We start from the raw sequence: 18,068 nt of genomic DNA, 5'->3' as shown, positions 1-18,068 counted from the left end.
CTTGTGTGCCCGGCTTTGAAGATGCAGCACAGTTTCAGAGCATGAACTCTTTAATTAGCTAGCTGAGTGGCCCTGGGCAAGTGACCCAAGCTCTCTGAAGCCTCAGTTTCTCCATCTTTAAGATGGGGATAATAGTATCTACCTCCATGTGAAGATGCGATGTAATGCACAGAGCATAGTGCCTGATGTATGGGAACTACTCAGTAATTATGATCTATTAGTTTCTCATTTAATCTTACAACAGCCCTGCTAGGCAGGGAGGGATACTGCCTTGTTACAAAGAAACAGAATCAGAGAGGAAAGGTAACATGCAAGGCACACAGCTGGTAATGGTAAAGCTGAATTCTTCCTGACTAGAACCCTCAAGAAATTTTTCTGGTAGGATCCAACCTGTCTAGATGAACTTGCGTATACCCAGGGGAAGCTTATGCAGTGCTCATCAACTAGACGCTCCCCTCCATTGTTTCGTGTTCTTTTACTACATGGAGAGCCTCTATCTACCATCAGTTTTGAGAAATGGAAGCTCAGGGGTGGGTGACAGCACATGTACGAAAAAACCCTCTATTTTGTGACCTCGCTTTAATGGACTTAGGATTTAGTGGACAAAATTTCTGGTCCATATGTCCTATGTGAAAATAGACACCCTATTAATTTTAAAATGCTTTTTACCAAGATTTGCTTATAATTAAATTAACAGGTTATATTTTATTATTAATTCACTGTTATTTTTAACAAATTTGAGAGAATAGGTCATATGTTGGGAAAAACACTGTAGTAATTTCGCCAACATAAATAAATACTACATATCTAAAACTATAGTCTACATATTTAAATCCAAGAGTCACTACTCGTAAACAATGTTCAGTGAACGATTAACACGTGATCATACCGCATCAAGTACAGTAATTGGTTCTGTTGTCAGTGGCATGACTTTCTGCAGCAGTTTTAACAAATGCAGGCTGATATTGCCCTGAGCGCTAGGCCAGGTCCCAGCTGAGTGCGTTTGTTTACTCCCAGTGAGTGGTGAATGCACTCATTTACTAGACCTATTCAGTATAAATTTAAAATTACAGTAATACATATAGAAAACTTTTCTGTGAAATTAAACTTTTCATACATACTTAATTTTAATTATACAAACGTGTCTACATAAGTAAAAACAGGTAAACTGATTTTTTAACATATGCATACAGAAAAACCTATTTTATTATATAATGAACTTTTGGCTTTAATGGACACTCCCTCACCCAAATTAGTCCGTTATATCAAGGTTTTACTATATTTTGAAAACAACTGCCTGGGTGATTTCTGTGGGACAGGGCCCTGGTTGGGACACTGTATAACTCAGTCATTTCTGCTCCCCTGCTATTAAATCTCTCTCCCCACTCTCTACCTCCGGCTTTTCTCCACTTGTCTGGCTGTTTTTCTGCCAGCAGATTTGCACCTGCTTTCCCCCCACCCCACGTAGATAGGCACTGCCCCAAACTGAAGCCTTTGGCTCACGGGAAACTTCTATATGGCTGTAGCAGAAGGAAGGAGGAGCTGGTGCTTACTTTCTGGGTGATGAGCTGTGGGGAAGGAAAGAGGGAAGACGGAATTACCCAAGCACGAAGGCCTGGGAGGGACATTTCTAGACAAGGCCACTTTGGTGGGGTCCTGAGGTTGGGAGACCTGTGTCCTACGGAATCTGCCTCAGCTCCATCTACCCTCTCTCTGTCCTAGGCTCTGGAAGAAGATCTGAACCAGAAGAAGCGGGAACAGGAGATGTTCTTCAAACTGAGTGAGGAGACTGAGTGCCTGAACCCTACTACCCCAAACAAGGCCACCAAGTTCTTCCCCTACAGCTCTGCGGATGCTTCCTAACAGCCACTAGGGGCTGTGGCTGGCAGGTTGGCGGGCCTCCGGGCTCTGCCATTCTCTGTGAACAAGTAACTCAGGACCCCTTCCCTCTTGCTTCAATGCCAGCTCAAATCCAGCCCCTTGCCTGTGCAACCCCAGTGTTCCTGATTTTTCACTCACTTGTGGAGGGTGAGGTTTTACTGTGTGTCAACTAATCTTAATATATGTTCTCTTTGAAGCCCAGGTCCCTTCAAGCTGTCAGTGATTTGGGTTGTGGGTGGGGCCAGGGTCTAAGAGGAATGAGCATTCTGTAGCCTCGAGGCCCCTCCTATTTGCCAAAACACCAGTTTTTGCTGTCTATGGGTGCAAAGTGCTGCAGCTGAAGTTACCGTGGGCTCGTCCATATACTGTAATTCTTGGTGGCTTTTCAGCCATTGCCTTGCAGTGTCAGACAAGAATCACGGCTCCAACAGCGATCTACTCAGGAGGTGCCCTCATTTCTCCAGTTCCCCCAATTTGCTTTCGTGAGACCATGTCTACAATGGGGGAGAGCCAGAATTGTTCACTCTGCTGGTCTCAGGTGTTTCGTGCCATCTTGTGTCCCCCACCCCCCCTTCCTGCACAGTCACATACAAAGGGCTTGGGTCCTTGGCACTACCCAGGCTTGCCACCACTCTGGGCCTCTTGTGCCAGGTGGGTTGGAACACATTTGCTGCCTGAGCCATCGAGCATGGTAGGTGGAGCAATGGTAGGGGTGTGCTGGGTACTGGAACCAGAGGCACCTGATGGCACAGGGTGAATAGTCTGTGATTCCTTTTTGCCCCCACGTGGTAGCCTGTGTTCAGGGATAAATTCCTCATCACACAGCACTTCCACAACCCAGTCTGTTTCCATCTCACACTTGCCCAGGTGATATGGGAAGGCTGTCTCCCTCTGCACTGTGCCCCTCGTTGTTCAGGAGTCTGCCTTACACTTCAGACAGAGGCTGGCAGTCACTGAAACTTTTGTTCAGGAAGCAAAAGCATGAGGGAGAAGCAATATGCTTCCTGCCCCCGGGAACATGGCAGAAGCAAAGCTTCCGTAGCTCAGACAGAATCCTGGACCTTCGGGTCATCAGATTCTGACCCCCAAAGCTGCAGTGTTGTTAACCCAACGAAAGCAAATGTTCAAACTGGCATTTGGCTTATTTACAAAGAAAACTTTTTCACCTTGATTCGTAACTTGAAAAAATATAAATGGATGGTTTCTTTAGGAAGATAGCTGCTTTATAGAAACAAGACAGAAAACTGAAGGTGATTTTGAGAAATCAATAGGCACACTGAGTCTGGGCACTGTTTTGCTGGCGATAGAGTAGCTGCCACACCCCGGGAGGACTTTCTCTTCCTTCGTTCCTTATGGTCAGGTTCAAAGCTTTGTCTTTCTAAAGCAAGTCCCTGGAAGTCTTGGCACTGGCTATAATCCTCCTCTCCTGGATCTTGCAAAGGGAGGGCAGCCATTCAAAAAGAGAAGGGACTTGGGGTTCCCAAGACTTACAGATGCTGTAAAGATGCTCTGGAGGCCATGGGAAGGTGGCGGTCCTCTTAGGTTGGTGAGCATGCAGCTTGCCTGCTTCAGTATTTGACCCAGATGGGACACCTGTCAGGTATCAACAAATGAGACAAGTGAAACAATTGTCCCTTTTGATTCTCTCAGGTGCACAGGTGCTAGAAAATGCGAACCAGCAACAGTGTAACTACAGAGCATCGACCCAGTTCCATCAGGGGAGGCCAGCACTGGCGAATGGTCAGGCAGGGCTGTTCTGGGCTTGTTTATAACACATTACCTTTTGCAGCCTGGGGTGTGAGAGTATTAGGTGAAAAGCCGGTTTTATGGCTCAGGCAAGGCTTTGGTCCTTGTCTTACATGGCTTGTCATTCACATTGGAATCTTGTTCAAGGAGTTGCTGCTTCCCCGCTCAGTGGTGCCCGAGCCCTAATAGGTCCCCTGTTCCTTGTGGATGGGATCTGGTTGGGTCTTCCAGCCTCACGATTGAGCCAGTGTGCAATGCCCATCACTGAGAAGGCCCACACAGTGTTCCTCGTGCCCTGTGCTAATGCTTCCTCTGTAAGGGACAGACAAAACTGTTCCTCACTTTCAGTCAATGTACGGCAGAGTAAATATAACTAACTTATATTTTCCCTTTATGAAGGATAGAAATTATTTTTATGTAGTATCCAAACTTTATACAAGACTTTTGTAAAATATTGTCTGCAAAGTTAACTGCAAGAATGTAAATATGCTTCTAATAAAATAACAAGGGGAGAAACTATTTGCCTTTGGGGTTGTTCTCTTGGGCTGGGGTGGAAAAAGCAGGGCACACTTATCCACATTTGCCAGACAAAGTGTTTACTACCTTCTGAGTACACCGGTGCCTCCCAGGTTATCCAGCAGGTCTGACTTTGGGGTTTCTGTTCTGAAAGAAGTTACGCCTGGCTGTGTGTGTGTGTGTTCTCTCTACAGACATTTACTATTAATCTCATTTAACAACAAACATTGAATCCTATCAACAACCCATGAGGAAGACATTGTCATCCCCATTTTATAGATGAGGATATGGAAACTCAATCAGTTTTGCTGAGAACAAAGTACTGGGAACCAACTGACCCCTAAAAGTTTTTTTTATATAGTCACTAGAGAAATTCACTTTCTCAATTTCTGGGAGCATACAAAAAATTTTTACCAAGATTTATTAAATGAATATTAATTATACCTGTGCGGCAGAGTAATCCTATTTAGCGAATTCTACTTCATTTCTTTGTCTAGGCATACAGGAAGAGTACATCTTCTAGCATCCCTTCCAGCTTCTTAGGACTGTGTGATTAGGCATTGACTAATAAATAGTGAGCAGGAATGATGTTCTGAGATAAGGCAGTTAATAGCTGGCCTATTAATACTGGAGACCATGAATTCCTGATGGTCTAACTTTAGGATGGAGGACTGGCTGACTGTGTTGGACTTCACATGAACCAGATGTGTGCATTAAGGTGTGAAAACTTAGTCATGGGTCATCTTGGCTAGGAAACTACATTTGCCTGAATTCTGTTCTTGTCTGTTTCTGAGTAGGGTGGGCCATGAAACAGATTCCGGTGAGGGATTTGGTGGGTGGAAGTGAAACTGCAGTCTTTTTGTAGCTCAAATACATTGTTGTTCATCAGCTCATTCACCTTGGTGTAAAGAATGGCTGGGTCTACAATGGTTCCACATTCCTTTAGAGCAGGGGTGGGGAACCTTTTTTCTGCCAAGGGCCATTTGGATATTTATAACATCATTCTTGGGCCATACAAAATTATCAATTGCTAAAAATTAGCCCACTATATTTGGCCAAACATTTAACTGAATTTATTGAATTTTGAGTCCTGCCTGCAGTTGCCTTGGCAGGGCCCAACATTCCCCATCCCTGCCTTAGAGCTGATATCTGGGCCAGGTGGGGTGTTCAGCTGTGACACAGGGCTCCAGCCTCTGCATAACATTCATAGCACCAAGGTCATGGGCAATAAGGACTGACACGGTTTCAGTCTGTCCTCACTGACCCCAGTTCAACTACGCTTGCTCTCCCCCACCTTCCACCCGTCTCCCCTTCTTGACTGCCTGCCCAGTGGACTTTAAGATCCACTATAGCCTACAAAGACAATAGCCTTACAGAGATTGCTTAACTAGATTTGACAATTATATAATGTCAACTCCTTGTAAAAAATTCCTTAATTCGTTCTTAGAGGTTCTACTTCTCTCATACATGGGATAATTTGCTCCTGTGGCATAGTGTATTCTATTCTGACTAATGCAACTGTTTTTTACTGTTTTACTTGCAGGTATCTTATTTAACCCATTAAGTTTAAAAAGGGTGGGGGAAAATACAAATATTAATTTCAATACATGTTTGCCAATAAGTGAATTAATGTTTTTACTTTATGTGCTTTAAATACAGGGTATCCCCAAAAATGCACACACACTTTGAATAATTATAAAGTGTTTATTAATCTGAAACGAAAGAAACATCAATGGACCTACCACCGGTTGTTAAAGTGTGTATATGTTTTTGGGGAGACACCCTGTATATTTTCCTAAAAATCATGGAAACTAAAGACTTAACTCATCTAACAACCCATTATTGGCAATGTAAATCCTATCAAACCAGTCAGTCAAATGAGACTCTGTCAGAAAATCTGGCTTTGTTTTTTAGTCCAAATAAATGTGTGAATATATAGTTCATGATAACTTTTTTTCTGGATTCTATAGATAGATAGATAAAGCAGGAAGCCTTGTCATGTGGATAAAATATGGAGCTGCTACCTTCAATATTTCTTACTAACACTCTCTTTCTTATGATTTCACAAGATTCTCCCTCAAAAGACTTGCATTCTTTGACATTAGCTGGAAATGAGTTGTCAAAATTTTACTGCATTATCCTTCTAATATATCTGAATTCAGAAAGCTCATCATTGCAGGTGAAAATACATCATTTTAACATACCACAGGTTGAGGCTGGCAAGCAGGAAACTGCCTGCTGAGGTGCCAGTGAACTCACTGGGAAGCCACCCTCTGGGTATCCCAGCCACGTGTGTGGGTTACAGTTCTGCAAACTGTTACTGCTGTGTGTCACAAAGGCAAGAAGGAAAAGACTGCATACTTGAGTCAGGAAGAGAAGTCTTTTATTCAGCTGTGTCCCTCTAGGGTGCCCTATCGACAAAGGTAACCACTGTGCCAGCTGGCAGAAGAGAAATACTTACAGGGCCCCATTCCAGTATTTCAAAGCATAGAAAAGAAGGGTGGATTTGGAGCTGAGAGGCTACAAATTGATAACAGGCACACATTATGTTTTGCTGCAGAAAAATTAATGTAATTAATTATGAAGTGCTGTCCTAGATGTCACAGGGAGTGTTGCATTACCTATACAGTGTGTGCACCATACTACTTTTGTACAATTTAAATAGTTCTGAAATTCTGAGACCTATCTGGACCTCATGATTTTGGTTAAGGGATCGTAGACTTGTACCACTTTGTTGTAATTGTGTCTTGTAAACCCAAGTTCAAGAGGTATCTGAAAAACTGGGGGAAAAGTATGCCTTAAGGTCCTCTGTCTTTATGACCAAATCTAGTTACCAGCTGGCATTAAGTCTGAAGCAGTAAAAATACCTGGGTACCCGAGTTCTTGTATGAGAAGAGGAGAGAGCAAAGTAATAAGCCTTGGCTCAGTTTGCTTCATATAGCTTGGGTAAGACCTCTATTACACGTGTGACTCAGTAACTATGACACTGAGCTCCTGGAATTTGACCCAATAATACTAGTATTTTTTTCTCTTAATGTGGGATATGGTTTTAATAAAAGGAAAGAAACCTTGAGTTACTTCCATTACAGTTTCAATGCCAAGGGCTGTAAACTCAAGTATCTATACGGGTTAGGCACACGATTTAAATGAGTAAAGCACGCAGATATAAGACAAAAGGGAGGGATGGTGACAGTGGAAATCAAGAGTACCTGCTTTGTATAAAAAAGGTAGTTGTTACTTAACTCCTGCGTGTTGTTGCCATGCAGATCCAATATAGCAAGAGGGTTTCATTTCCTGAGAAAAATTGGAAATTCGGATTTTAAAATGTGAAACTCAAATTTTAAAACAACAGAAAAGACAGTGTGATAAACATACATATTGGGGATCATACTCAAGCTTGTGACTCTTACCCTAACCCTGTGTGCCAGGTCCTGTGGAAAGTGCCGGGACCTCAGAAGTCTTGGTTGGCTGTTACATTGGTGGCTCCCAATGAACCATGACTTTAATTCACGACCTTGTACAGTCTCTTCCCACATTGATTCCGGGCTGGGCCATATGACTTGCTTTGGCCAATGGGTCATTAGCAAAGGCTTAATAAGTCCTCTAAGAAGCAAGTTATCCTGCAGAAGCTTGATTGATAATAAGCCAGGTGGAAAGGGAGGCCCTAGGGGCTGTTTTGATGAGCTCCCAGCTGACTGCCCTCCCGTGAGTAATTGCAGCTAATACTATGTGGCTCAGCTGAATCCAGTCAACCCACACAACTGTGAAAAAATAGAACATTTTAAGCTACTAGGTCTTGGAGGTGTTTTTTATGATGCAATGTTAACTGAAACAGAGGTCATTTATTCCAACCCATTTGTTTTACTAATGAATGTCCCAAGGCCCAGATAGGGGGGAGAGTCTGATGAAATTCAGATAGCAAGTTAGTGGCAATAACTTTCCAATCCTGGCCACTTTTTTCCTATTGTTTTTCTTTCAGTTCCCACGGTGGAAAGCATGAGATATCAGGACTATGAAACTTCAAACGCTAACTGCAAGGAGCTTACACTGTGTCCTGCATGTATACAGATTACTGTAATAATCTGGACCTAAGTCCCCTCAATTTATAGGTGGAGAGAATGCAAAAAACACATTTGCAAAGAGAAAGAGAAAGAGAAAGGCAGCCTCTGACATTTGAAAGCTGGCCTGATGCTTTGCAGCCAGGCTGTTACATTACTAGATGATAGCCTCACCCTCTTAGGCCTTGTGTTGTTAAATATAGTAATTTCACAGACCATAAACACCAGACAAGGCCATTCTGTAACCATGAGAGATCAAGACAAAAACAAGGCCACTCCTTAATTATACCTGAACACAGATAAAACATAAACACTGTTCACACCCAAAAAACGATCACACATTCCCCACCCTCACTAATGTTCAGGGCTGCTGCTTATTTGCCAATTATAGCTTTACCCTCAGTCTAGTATTCCTCCCTTCCAGGTAAGATTTATTGAGATACCCAACCATAGCATTACCCCTGCTTCCTGGCACCATCTGATCCGGGTAAAGCCCCACTTCCTCAAACTCTCTCCCAGGTCACCTAACAGCTCTTCCTGAGGTGCCCCAGGGCTCCTCATGGTGTGCATTCTTCCTCTCAGCAACCAGCAATAAACTCAACTTGTTCACCTGTTAGTGTGTCCCTGGTGGTCTGTGATTAGAAGGCACTGGCAGACCCGACCAAGTTCACATAGGGCTGGTGACAGTTCACGAGGCGTCTCCAGGTCTCCAGCCGTGTTCCCTCTTAGCGCCAGTCACTCTCGGTTAATGCCTCCCCCCGAACCCCCCTGGAAGGAAGCGCCACGAGAACAGAGACCTTGTCTGTGATGTTCAGAGCGGATTCCCAGCGCCTGTACTGGTACCCGGCAGTGGCTGTAAGTTTTTAAAAAAACTTTCTGAAGGAATAAATGAGTAAGAGGGGCTCCATACACGCAGGTTCCCTGTCACGCCTCAGCTCCTCCCAGTTCGCGGTGCAGACAGCGCCACAGCTCATCACAAACCTCCTCTCCCGCGCCTCGATCTCCGAACACCTCAGGGGGATCCCCGGCAGGGATGCCCCTCCCCTCACGGGCCCTCCTCCCTTGCCGAGCTGCTCTCGCTCGCCGGCCCTCTCCCACACTTGAGCCCCAACACCATCCCCTCCTGAAGCACCCAGAACCCACCTGTCTCCAATCGGCGTCTCTACCAACAGACACACGCGGACCGGCGGAGCGGCTTCCTAGGCGGCGAATGGGCGCCGCGGCCACTGACCGCGCATGTGCGGAAATGGGTCGCACACGTAGGATCTCTGACAAGTGTAAGGGGTGCCTGGGAGTTACGTTCCGGTCTGAGTGGCCCGGGGCTGCCAGGAAGTCGGGAGGAAGTAGCGGAAGGAGAACCCGCGCGCAGGGTTTTCTGGGACATGTAGTCGTGGAACTCCCGAGGCTCTACCTGGAGGGAGCCCTTAATTCTTTAGATCTGCGAGTCCCGCATTCACTATCCAGTGCTACTTTCGGCTCAGAATTCAGCTTCGCGCAGCCAGGAGGGATTGGCCAGGGGGTCGGCTTCGCGTTCCCACAACGCTCTGCGGAGCACGCGGCGCCTGCTGGGAGCTGTAGTCCTCGCTCTGCGTACTGCGTTCGCCGAGGGGGAGGGCGGAGCTGCCAGCGGCCCGGGCGGGCTGGCAGCTAGAGTGGGTGCGATTACCGCCTCCGCCTCTGCCGCCTCCGCCGTCGCCTCCTCCGCACGGGCGGTTCGCTGCTGCGCGGGGAGAGCGAGGCGGGGCCGCCGGGGCCGCCATGGAGCCCGACTCGGTGATTGAGGACAAGACCATCGAGCTCATGGTGAGTGTGGCCCGCTGGACCGTCTGTTCTTCCGTCCGTCCGGCCCCGGGCGGGCCTGCCCACCTCAGCGTCCGGCGCGAGGCCGGCCCTGGCCCTTCCCCGCCGTCGCGGCCCCGACTTGGGCCCCCCCGCCTTGCCTGGCCTCGGGCCCGGCGCGGTTCCTTCGGATCCCTCGAGATCTCAGGCCGGAGGTGGCCCGGCCCCCTCCTGCCCCTCGGCTCTCCTCCCTCCCCTAGTCTTGTCTCCGGGCCCATCTCTCGAACGACCCTTGCTCGCCAATGCTGTGGCCTTAGCTCACACTCGCTCTAACATCTCCTTTCCTTCTCTTAGAAGTGGATTTATTTATGTATTTATTTTTCTCCTCTATTTTTTCGGTCCAGGCCTGCACCGCTCTTGCAAGCCCCACTTAGGCCGAGGGAGATGGTGATGGGGGGGGGGGGGCGCGGAGGAGCTCGGCCGGGGCCTCGGGCCTCGGCGTCCTAGTAAGGGTCTCAGCACCCTCTCCCCGACCTGGGGCTGTGTGGGTGCCTGGATAGGCCCTACAGGGGTGGAGGTGGGAAGCCCTCGGGTGTGAGGCTGTGACGGATTAGGGGCCTCTTTCCCGGACCCCAGTGATGTCCGACTTCTCGGACAAAGGGTTTCCTCCTGGGCCCAGAGGGATGTTTGCATAGCAAGGCCCCAGGTACTCTGGATTCCACCTCCCGAGACAGGGAAAGCGTAACTTCACGTTTACCAGAGCTGCTTTGGGAAATTGGGAAGGAGGGGGGAGGGATTGTCCTCATGACTGCCGCCAGTTCTCCCGCCCCCCCCCCAAAAAAAGAGAGAGAATCCTAAGCCCCTGGGGAAAACGATCTCTCTTCTGTTAGAAACCATTGGTAGCCACCCCAGGCTTCCTCGCCCCCGCGGTCACTCCAGCCCCTTTCCCCCTTAGGACTTGGAGCCCGAAGCGGTTTTTAGGAACAGGACCCTGCGAGATTGGCTAGTAGAATTTGCTCTACTTGGTGGATGATTAGGTGGGAGAAATAAAATATGGCAGCTATTACCTGCCCATTTGAACGTTAGGGAAATCAAACTGGGCTGTGGAGGAAGTCATTGCCTCAGCAAATGGACAAGCCCAGGGTTTCTTCCTGTGGAAACCTTGACAGTTTCTTTGTATCTCTCCTGACACGGTAGCAACTTCTACCCAGGGTGGAGAGGAAAGGTGAAATAATCCACTTAACCCAGCACAATGTTTTCCTAGCCAGATTTTCTCCAGTGTGAAAATGTTTATTGAGTCAGTGATTCCACTGGGTAGGGTCGGTGACATCAGAGCCACTTCCCCTATTTAATGCTATAAATAATAAATGGTGACACTGAAAGTCTGTTGGATAGCTGCATGGTTTCTGTGGATGATGGTATCTGGGGAGTTGAGGTGCATGTTTTAAAAATGGAAGTACAGTAGCATAAATAGGGAGGCAGCTTAATATTTGCTGTCCTTTGCATAATTCACAGAACTAGACTTCTCCAGCATTCTTGAGTACTATAAAAAAAAGCTCTAGTAGTTTCTGATTTGTGTGTGTGTGTGCACGTGTGGTTGCTTTCTAAGGGATACTGTTACTTGTGGATTTTTATTTGGCTTTCATTTATTAAGTAATTTTTTTCATCTCAGTATAATTTGTCAAGCTATTGTAGTCAAGCCTATGACATCCTGCAACTTTTGAGGTAGATTATTTTGGTAAAATATCTTAAGTAGAATTACAAGTATAGTACATGTTCTTATGGATGTACGTATAATACATGTACTTACAACATAGGAGTACTTCATAATCTAAAAATTGTATCTTGGTACTTCTTTGATATTGGCTATTCTGTGCTCCTTTCATTTCTAGTCATTTAAAAAAATAACTAAATGTCTTTATTTTCAAAAGAATTAGAAGAAACATAGTGTATTTGGTGCCTGGTTTTAAAAAAAAAGTCTTCAGCCTAAATTTATTGCCTTCCTATGTTCATAACTTAAAAACATTTTGATTTTACATGATTGTACTTGTCTATGATCAGAAAAGATATTTCAGCCTTTTAAAGACACTATAAACTGGGGCTCTTAGAAAATTTAACAGAGTTTAGTAGTTACCTAGATCAATGTAAAAATGACTTTTTATATACAGATTTTGATATTCCCTCAAAGCAGGGGTGGGGGACGTCCAGCCTGCAGGCTGTATATGGCTGGCAAAATCATTTGGTCTGGCCCTGTCGAGGCAACTGCAGGGGTTACTAGAAATTCAATAAATCTAGGAGCTTTTTTCAAAGCTAATTTTTAAGGTGATAATTTTGTCTGGCCCTCAAATGATGTTATAAATATCCAAATGGCCTTTGGCAGAAAAAAGGTTACCCACCCCTGCCTCAAAGGGATACCAGTTTAGATTCTCAGGCAATGCTTTTCATAAACATATATGTATTTATTTTAGTGTAGTAGACAGCACAGCTACTTAACAACTGATTTAGTAAATCCAGGATCAGATGTAGGAATGATAAAGCCTTAAAATCTAATTGCATGTGGCTTTCTGTATTCACTGCATTTTAATTAGTTTGTAGAAGTAGGTTCAAAATATTTTACATTGGTTTCAAAACAACATGTTTGAAGGAGGGGAAGGGGTTAAACTGATGGTATTTTGAAAGCCTAAAGTATGAAATATTTTTAGATTTTTATGAGTCAGCTTCAATACTCAAATATTTGTGATTGTGCTGCTCAGTATTTAATGGTTAACAGGATAACTTTCATTTGGTATTTTTGAGCATGCTATATTAAAGGGAGGAAACAGATTCTTGGGTGTCTCCAACTTCTTAAGCTTCATCCCTCTACTTCCTTTCATTTTGACTCTTTCTCCTTTTTTTTCTTGCACTTTTTTAGTTTACTAGGAAGTAAAGCTGGTGACAGAATAATTAAAATCTCCAAAATATAACCACTTGTTGATTTCTATCCCTGTCTGAGGCTGGGTCCACAAAGAATGCTTCTCCAACAGACCTACCTCATCAGGTTCAGTCTCTAAAATAAAATATACTCCTTTTTTAAAATATGTTTTTAAAATTGATTTTAGGGGGAGAGAGGAAGGGAGAGAAAGAAACATCGATGTGAGAGAAACATCCATTGGCTGCCTCCTGTATGCCTCCTACTGGGGATGGAGCCTGAGACCTGGGCATGTGCCCTGACCGGCAGTGGAACCAGTGACCTTTTGGTGCATGGGATGTTGCTCAGCCAACTGAGCTACACCAGCCAGGGCTCAACTAAATATACTCTTGATTGAGACAACTGTATTTACAATTGCTGTTGGTGAATAATGTAACCACCAAATCACTTTTATGGCCTTATATTGGCCCAATACTATACCTTGTTTATGGGACTGTGTTCGAACTTCGGGCTTTGGTAGAATCAGCTTTATTATTATTAATGAGGTAGAAAAGTAGTAACCATTTTTAAATATACCAAGTTCACCAGGCTATGTCTAGTGCAGTAGATTTCACTGGAACGAATGAAAATTGGGCATTTTGTATCACATGATATTTATAAATGCTTGAGTTAGGCTATGAGGCCCTCATTACTAGAAAGCACTCACAGAGCTGCTAATTGAAAGAGAAAAGTGGATCATCTTCTATTAGAAGAGGCAGAAGTTGATGTTAAAAGTTTAGGAAAGGTAATCCTGCCTCCTCTGTGGGTGTGAACTCATCCCTTCCTCCACCATTACACAATTAACAGGCAGTTTGTACTCTGCTGTTAGCTGTTGAATGGTTCCCCTCTGCTAAGTGACCTGAAATGAGCCATTTCCCTTCTGTGTTATCTCTAAGTGACTATATTACTTGTTGAATGTAAGTAAAATACATTGGGTCTTACTAAAAAGGTGTGGTATCCATGCTCCTTTTAGAGCTATTGAAGAAAGGCAACAAGGCCACAGAGATGAGAAACAAGTGAAGATATTGGAAAATTTTCTTTTTTTTCCTTTTTGGATTTTCCTCCCTTCCTATCATGGGCTTTTTAAAGTGGAGTAACTGGGAGTGTTTAGTAACTCCTTTAAGAAATTGGATCCTGCCCCAGCCAGTTTGGCTCAGTGGATTGAATTAGCTCAGTGGGTAGAGCGTTAGCCTGTGGACTGAAGGGTCCTGGGTTCGATTCTGGCCAAGGACACCTACCTCCATTATAGGCTCGATTCCTGCCCTGGTCGGGGTGGGAGGCAACCGATTGATGTGTCTCTCTCACATCGATGTTTCTGCCCCCCCATTCTCTGAAAAGCAGTGGAAAAAATATCCTTGGGTGACAATTAAGAAAAAATAAAAGAAATTGGATCCTAAGTCTGGCTGTGTGCTCATTTCCCAAATGCAGGTTAAATAAACAAAGTAATGTTTAAGTAGGGTCCAAATGAAATAAGCAACATACATATTTATAGATCTCATTGACCTGCCTCAAGAGGCTGTGGCTGAAATATATCAATTTTTGCTCCTGGTTTTGGAGTAGTTTAGATGTCCTTTCAGATTTGACAAAAAGAAACATGATCCTGCACACAGGTCTTGGCACTCTTGGCCCAACTGCTGTACCTTGAAAATTGAGAGTTAGTACAGTCGCCTGTTACAGAGCCGCACATATATCCCTCTGAGTCGTGTTGTTTGATTTTATGATTCTAGAAACAAACTTTTCTGTGCTGGGAGGTGTCTGGGATCCTGAGTTCCATCTGGTGATATTTACACTTTTAAGGGAAAGAAAGCATTTCAAGACCTAATAATTCCAATTCCAGCCTCCTTTCTGGCTTTTCTTCCCACATTCCTTACTCATTGTATATTCCAGCTAAAGCATGGAGTTCCCTGGTTCTTCCGATTCTGCTCACACTGTTTCCTTTGTCAGCATCGATATGAACTGACCTAAGCCCATGTGTTGAAGGCTAATATTATGGGAAGGACCTAATAGTTGGCTCTCTGGGTCAGATCTTAGCAATCCTCTCTGTTACCTATGCTGATAAAGTCCTATCCCCTTAAAACAATTTAGATGCCATCTCTTGATGTCAGTGTATATTATGGTGGCAGATACTACTTTTTTTTTAATCTGTACCACTGCCTACATGATGATCATTGTTAAATGAAATGAATGAATTCTGGCACTTTGTATTTATCTTGTGGCACTTCACATATTCCGGGCTTGTTTTCTAGTTTACTATTTGTGTCCCCTATTAAATGATAAACTCCTCACAGTGCCTTCTTGTAGCAGGTGTTTGGTAAATGTTACATTGAATTTTTTGGTTGATTGTTACATGCATTATTGCTGTCTGCCTGTATCTTAACCATCCTCTTCTGGAAGTTCTCACCTATATCACTAATTCTCATAATAATCTGTTCCTGACTCTTACAGCACTTTCATACCTTCGTGTTTATAGTAAAAGCCTGTAATTGTGTTCAGAGGCTTTGATTGTCCTTTGAACCCTTCATAATGCTTAGCACTTAGGTGTGCGATAGACATTTATTGATTTAAATCAATGTTAGGTCTTTGTTTTCTTCATGCTGTGAAACCCTTTTAAGATTTCCTTTTAATAACCTTAAGACAAGGGTAGAGATGAACAGAGGAGAAAAGACTGTAAGGGGAAAAGGGGGGTGGTGTGTCACAGACATCCATAGACATTTTCACCATATTTACAGAACTTGACACAGATACACATTGATTTGATAGCAGAGTATTGGGGAAACCCAGATTCCTTTTATATCTGCTGATGTGAACTTGCCAAACAGTCGATAAGTTCTAAAGATTCCATGACCTTAGGGAAGTGTGATTTAGCAGAGGGCGTGGGCTTCAGAGTGAAATACCGGATTTTGTCGCTTGCCAGCTGTGTGACATTAAGAAAGTTAACCTTTCTGTGGTGATTTTATTATCTGGAAAAATAAGAAAATGTAGGTATTGCTTCAGCTTGTTGGGAGGGTTGCATGAAGACGCATGTGAGGCGTGTCTCGGCGCCCGCTCGCCACACTGATGTTCCCCACAGGGTCAGGGACTGGATTTTGTAAAGCACAGTCAGGACAGAAGGTGTGAAGAGGTTTTGATTTTCCCCCGAGTTATGCATATATTTATTTGTGAGGCTTTACAGAGGCCCCAAATCCAGTTGCTTTTAGCAGTCTTTGGGGAAAATGATGAAATCACACGGAATCAGTGTTATCTTTTTGTTTCTTTTTACCCTCGCCCAAGGAGTGAGGGTATTTTTTCCATTGATTTTTAGAGAGAGTAGAAGGGAGGGGGAGGGGCGGAGAGAGAGAGAGAGACAGTCATTGATGTGACGTCGATTAGTTGCCTCCCACATGCTCCTCTACTTGGGGGGGGGGGTCAGACTTTCAACCCAGGTGCACGCCCTTGATCAGGAATTGAACCCACGACCCTCTGGTTTGCAGGCCGACTCTCTAACCACCGAGCCACACAGGCCAGGGCCAGAATCAGTATTATCTTAGAAATCTGGGAAGTACTGTTTTTAAAATTACTAAGAACTACCGATTAGACATCATTAGACCTGTACTGGAAGACAGAGCCCACCCAACCCTGTTTTAGGTTTCCAGGCAGAGACCATGGAAACACTGAGCATTGTGATTTACTTTTGATTGGTTCCCTTTAGACGAGGAAATTCAGGTTTTTGATTTCTTCTTGTTTTAGCAAAGCTGATGATTTGGCCTTGAACAGAGCAAGCAGTGAGTATCATACAAGATTTCCTCTGAGGTGTATTTGAGGCGTTCATTGAATTAGTTGACGGGGAAAAACCTGTTGGTCAAGAATGCGCTTGTTCCCTTCAGTTACGTTTCTGCTGATCCGCAGTTGCCTAACAGGAAGTTTGTGTTTGTAGGCAAATGAGAGACAAACCGGATAGTCTAGTAGGGTATCTCTAACGTGGATCTTACTATTGTTTTAACAAAATTCAAAGATTGCAGAGTTCTGTGATGTCAGCAGGAAGCATTTTTAGGAAGTTCCCTCTCAGGGTTAGTTAACAATAAAGATTTAAAGCTATGAAGTAGAAACATTGGGACATTAACGTGTAAAATGGAAAAAAAGTCTCTGTGAGGAGAGAGATGTGCAGCTATAAGTATAATGAACACAGGAAACCATTCTCTAATAGTGAGCTTCTGATTGACTCACAGAAGGAAAAGAGAAATTAAGTGAGAGCTCTACCACTGAGAAAAAAGGAGCTTGAGTAATATCTAAAAATTTTTAAGAGTTAAATTGAGAACACTTTACCATTTGGCTCTGTGAAATGATCACTTGGGAGACTCAAAGAGAAAGGGGCAGAGGACAGGAAGATCTCAGTCTGGACTCTCCTTGCCTGGCATCTGTTGATCTTTGTATCTCTAGCATAAGGCCTTCCACCAATTAGCACTCAGTAGACATTCATTTGAAGGGAAGGGGGGAGATTAGTAACTCACTAATACAGGGAAAAGCTTGACCCTTCAAGAGGTTCAGAAATGAGGTCCTTAGGCAAGTTGTTGTGGTTGTGTTTTGCTATAATTTTGAGCATTTTCATTATAGCAGTAAGTTATACTTTGAAAAGCAGAGTATATTTCCTTAGTACTAGCCATAGCTCACTATAGCTGCTTTGATCAAAATTGGGTTTCTAGTTTAATCTTAGGCCCCAGGGTAATAATCACTTAGTAGGAAAAACCTGAGCACTCATTCTTTGAGATTTTACTTATATGATCTCTTTTAAGTTTTGGGTATTAAGATATTTCCATCTGACTGTTGTGGGGAGGTTAATTAGTGACTGGTATTTCAGTCACTTCATTCAGTTGCGTTGCCTACAACCTGAAAAATGAAAACGTCTTTAGTCGTTGCCTGTGATTTATTGACAAATCTTGGAATTTAAAATTCCTTAGTTTCAACTAAATTTGAGATCCTCAGTTGGAGACACAGTCTTCTCTTATGAACACAAAGACTGTTCGGGCAACGTTATACTGTGTTTTGTTTTAACATTAATATTGTAGGGCTTAGAATTGCATGGCTCTTTGTTAATAAAATGCGTTTGTAAGTGGCAAGATCTCGGGAGTTAGCTGTTTCAGGGTGGCTTATCTGGTTCAGCGGTA

At 44.0% G+C, this 18,068-nt stretch overlaps 2 protein-coding genes and 1 long non-coding RNA gene across 11 annotated transcripts in view; 2 read left to right on the top strand and 1 right to left on the bottom strand.

The window, feature by feature from the left end:
- The window catches only part of STK10 (serine/threonine kinase 10), an 85,935-nt gene extending 81,790 nt beyond the window's left edge, over positions 1–4,145 (top strand). For both annotated transcript variants that reach the window (XM_081136657.1, XM_081136656.1), the window contains exon 19: positions 1,723–4,145. In XM_081136657.1, the coding sequence (XP_080992783.1) occupies positions 1,723–1,863 (141 nt within the window). In that variant the 3' untranslated portion in view covers positions 1,864–4,145. The remainder of the gene's footprint in view (positions 1–1,722) is intronic.
- Positions 3,090–9,517, bottom strand: LOC308556895. Its single transcript, XR_013998773.1, has 3 exons — positions 9,345–9,517; positions 7,353–7,437; positions 3,090–3,474 (listed from the first exon to the last, which is right to left on the bottom strand). It is a non-coding gene; the product is annotated as an uncharacterized lncRNA (long non-coding RNA).
- Positions 9,518–9,791: 274 nt separating this feature from the next.
- Positions 9,792–18,068, top strand: part of FBXW11 (F-box and WD repeat domain containing 11) — a 98,847-nt gene continuing 90,570 nt past the window's right edge. The window contains exon 1 of one of the 8 annotated variants that reach the window (XM_081136647.1): positions 9,792–10,004. Coding sequence is in view for 4 of the 8 variants with exons in the window: in XM_081136649.1 (XP_080992775.1) it covers positions 9,960–10,004 (45 nt within the window). In the remaining 4 variants the exon portion in view is untranslated. The remainder of the gene's footprint in view (positions 10,005–18,068) is intronic. The other 7 variants (XM_081136648.1, XM_081136649.1, XM_081136651.1 and 4 more) reach the window with 7 other exon arrangements.

The sequence above is a fragment of the Miniopterus schreibersii genome (genome assembly GCF_964146895.1).
Source record: "Miniopterus schreibersii genome assembly, chromosome: 4".
Classification (NCBI taxonomy): domain Eukaryota; kingdom Metazoa; phylum Chordata; class Mammalia; order Chiroptera; family Miniopteridae; genus Miniopterus; species Miniopterus schreibersii.
Note: the sequence above shows the minus strand (reverse complement) of the source record. Positions and strands in the feature narration are given on the sequence as shown.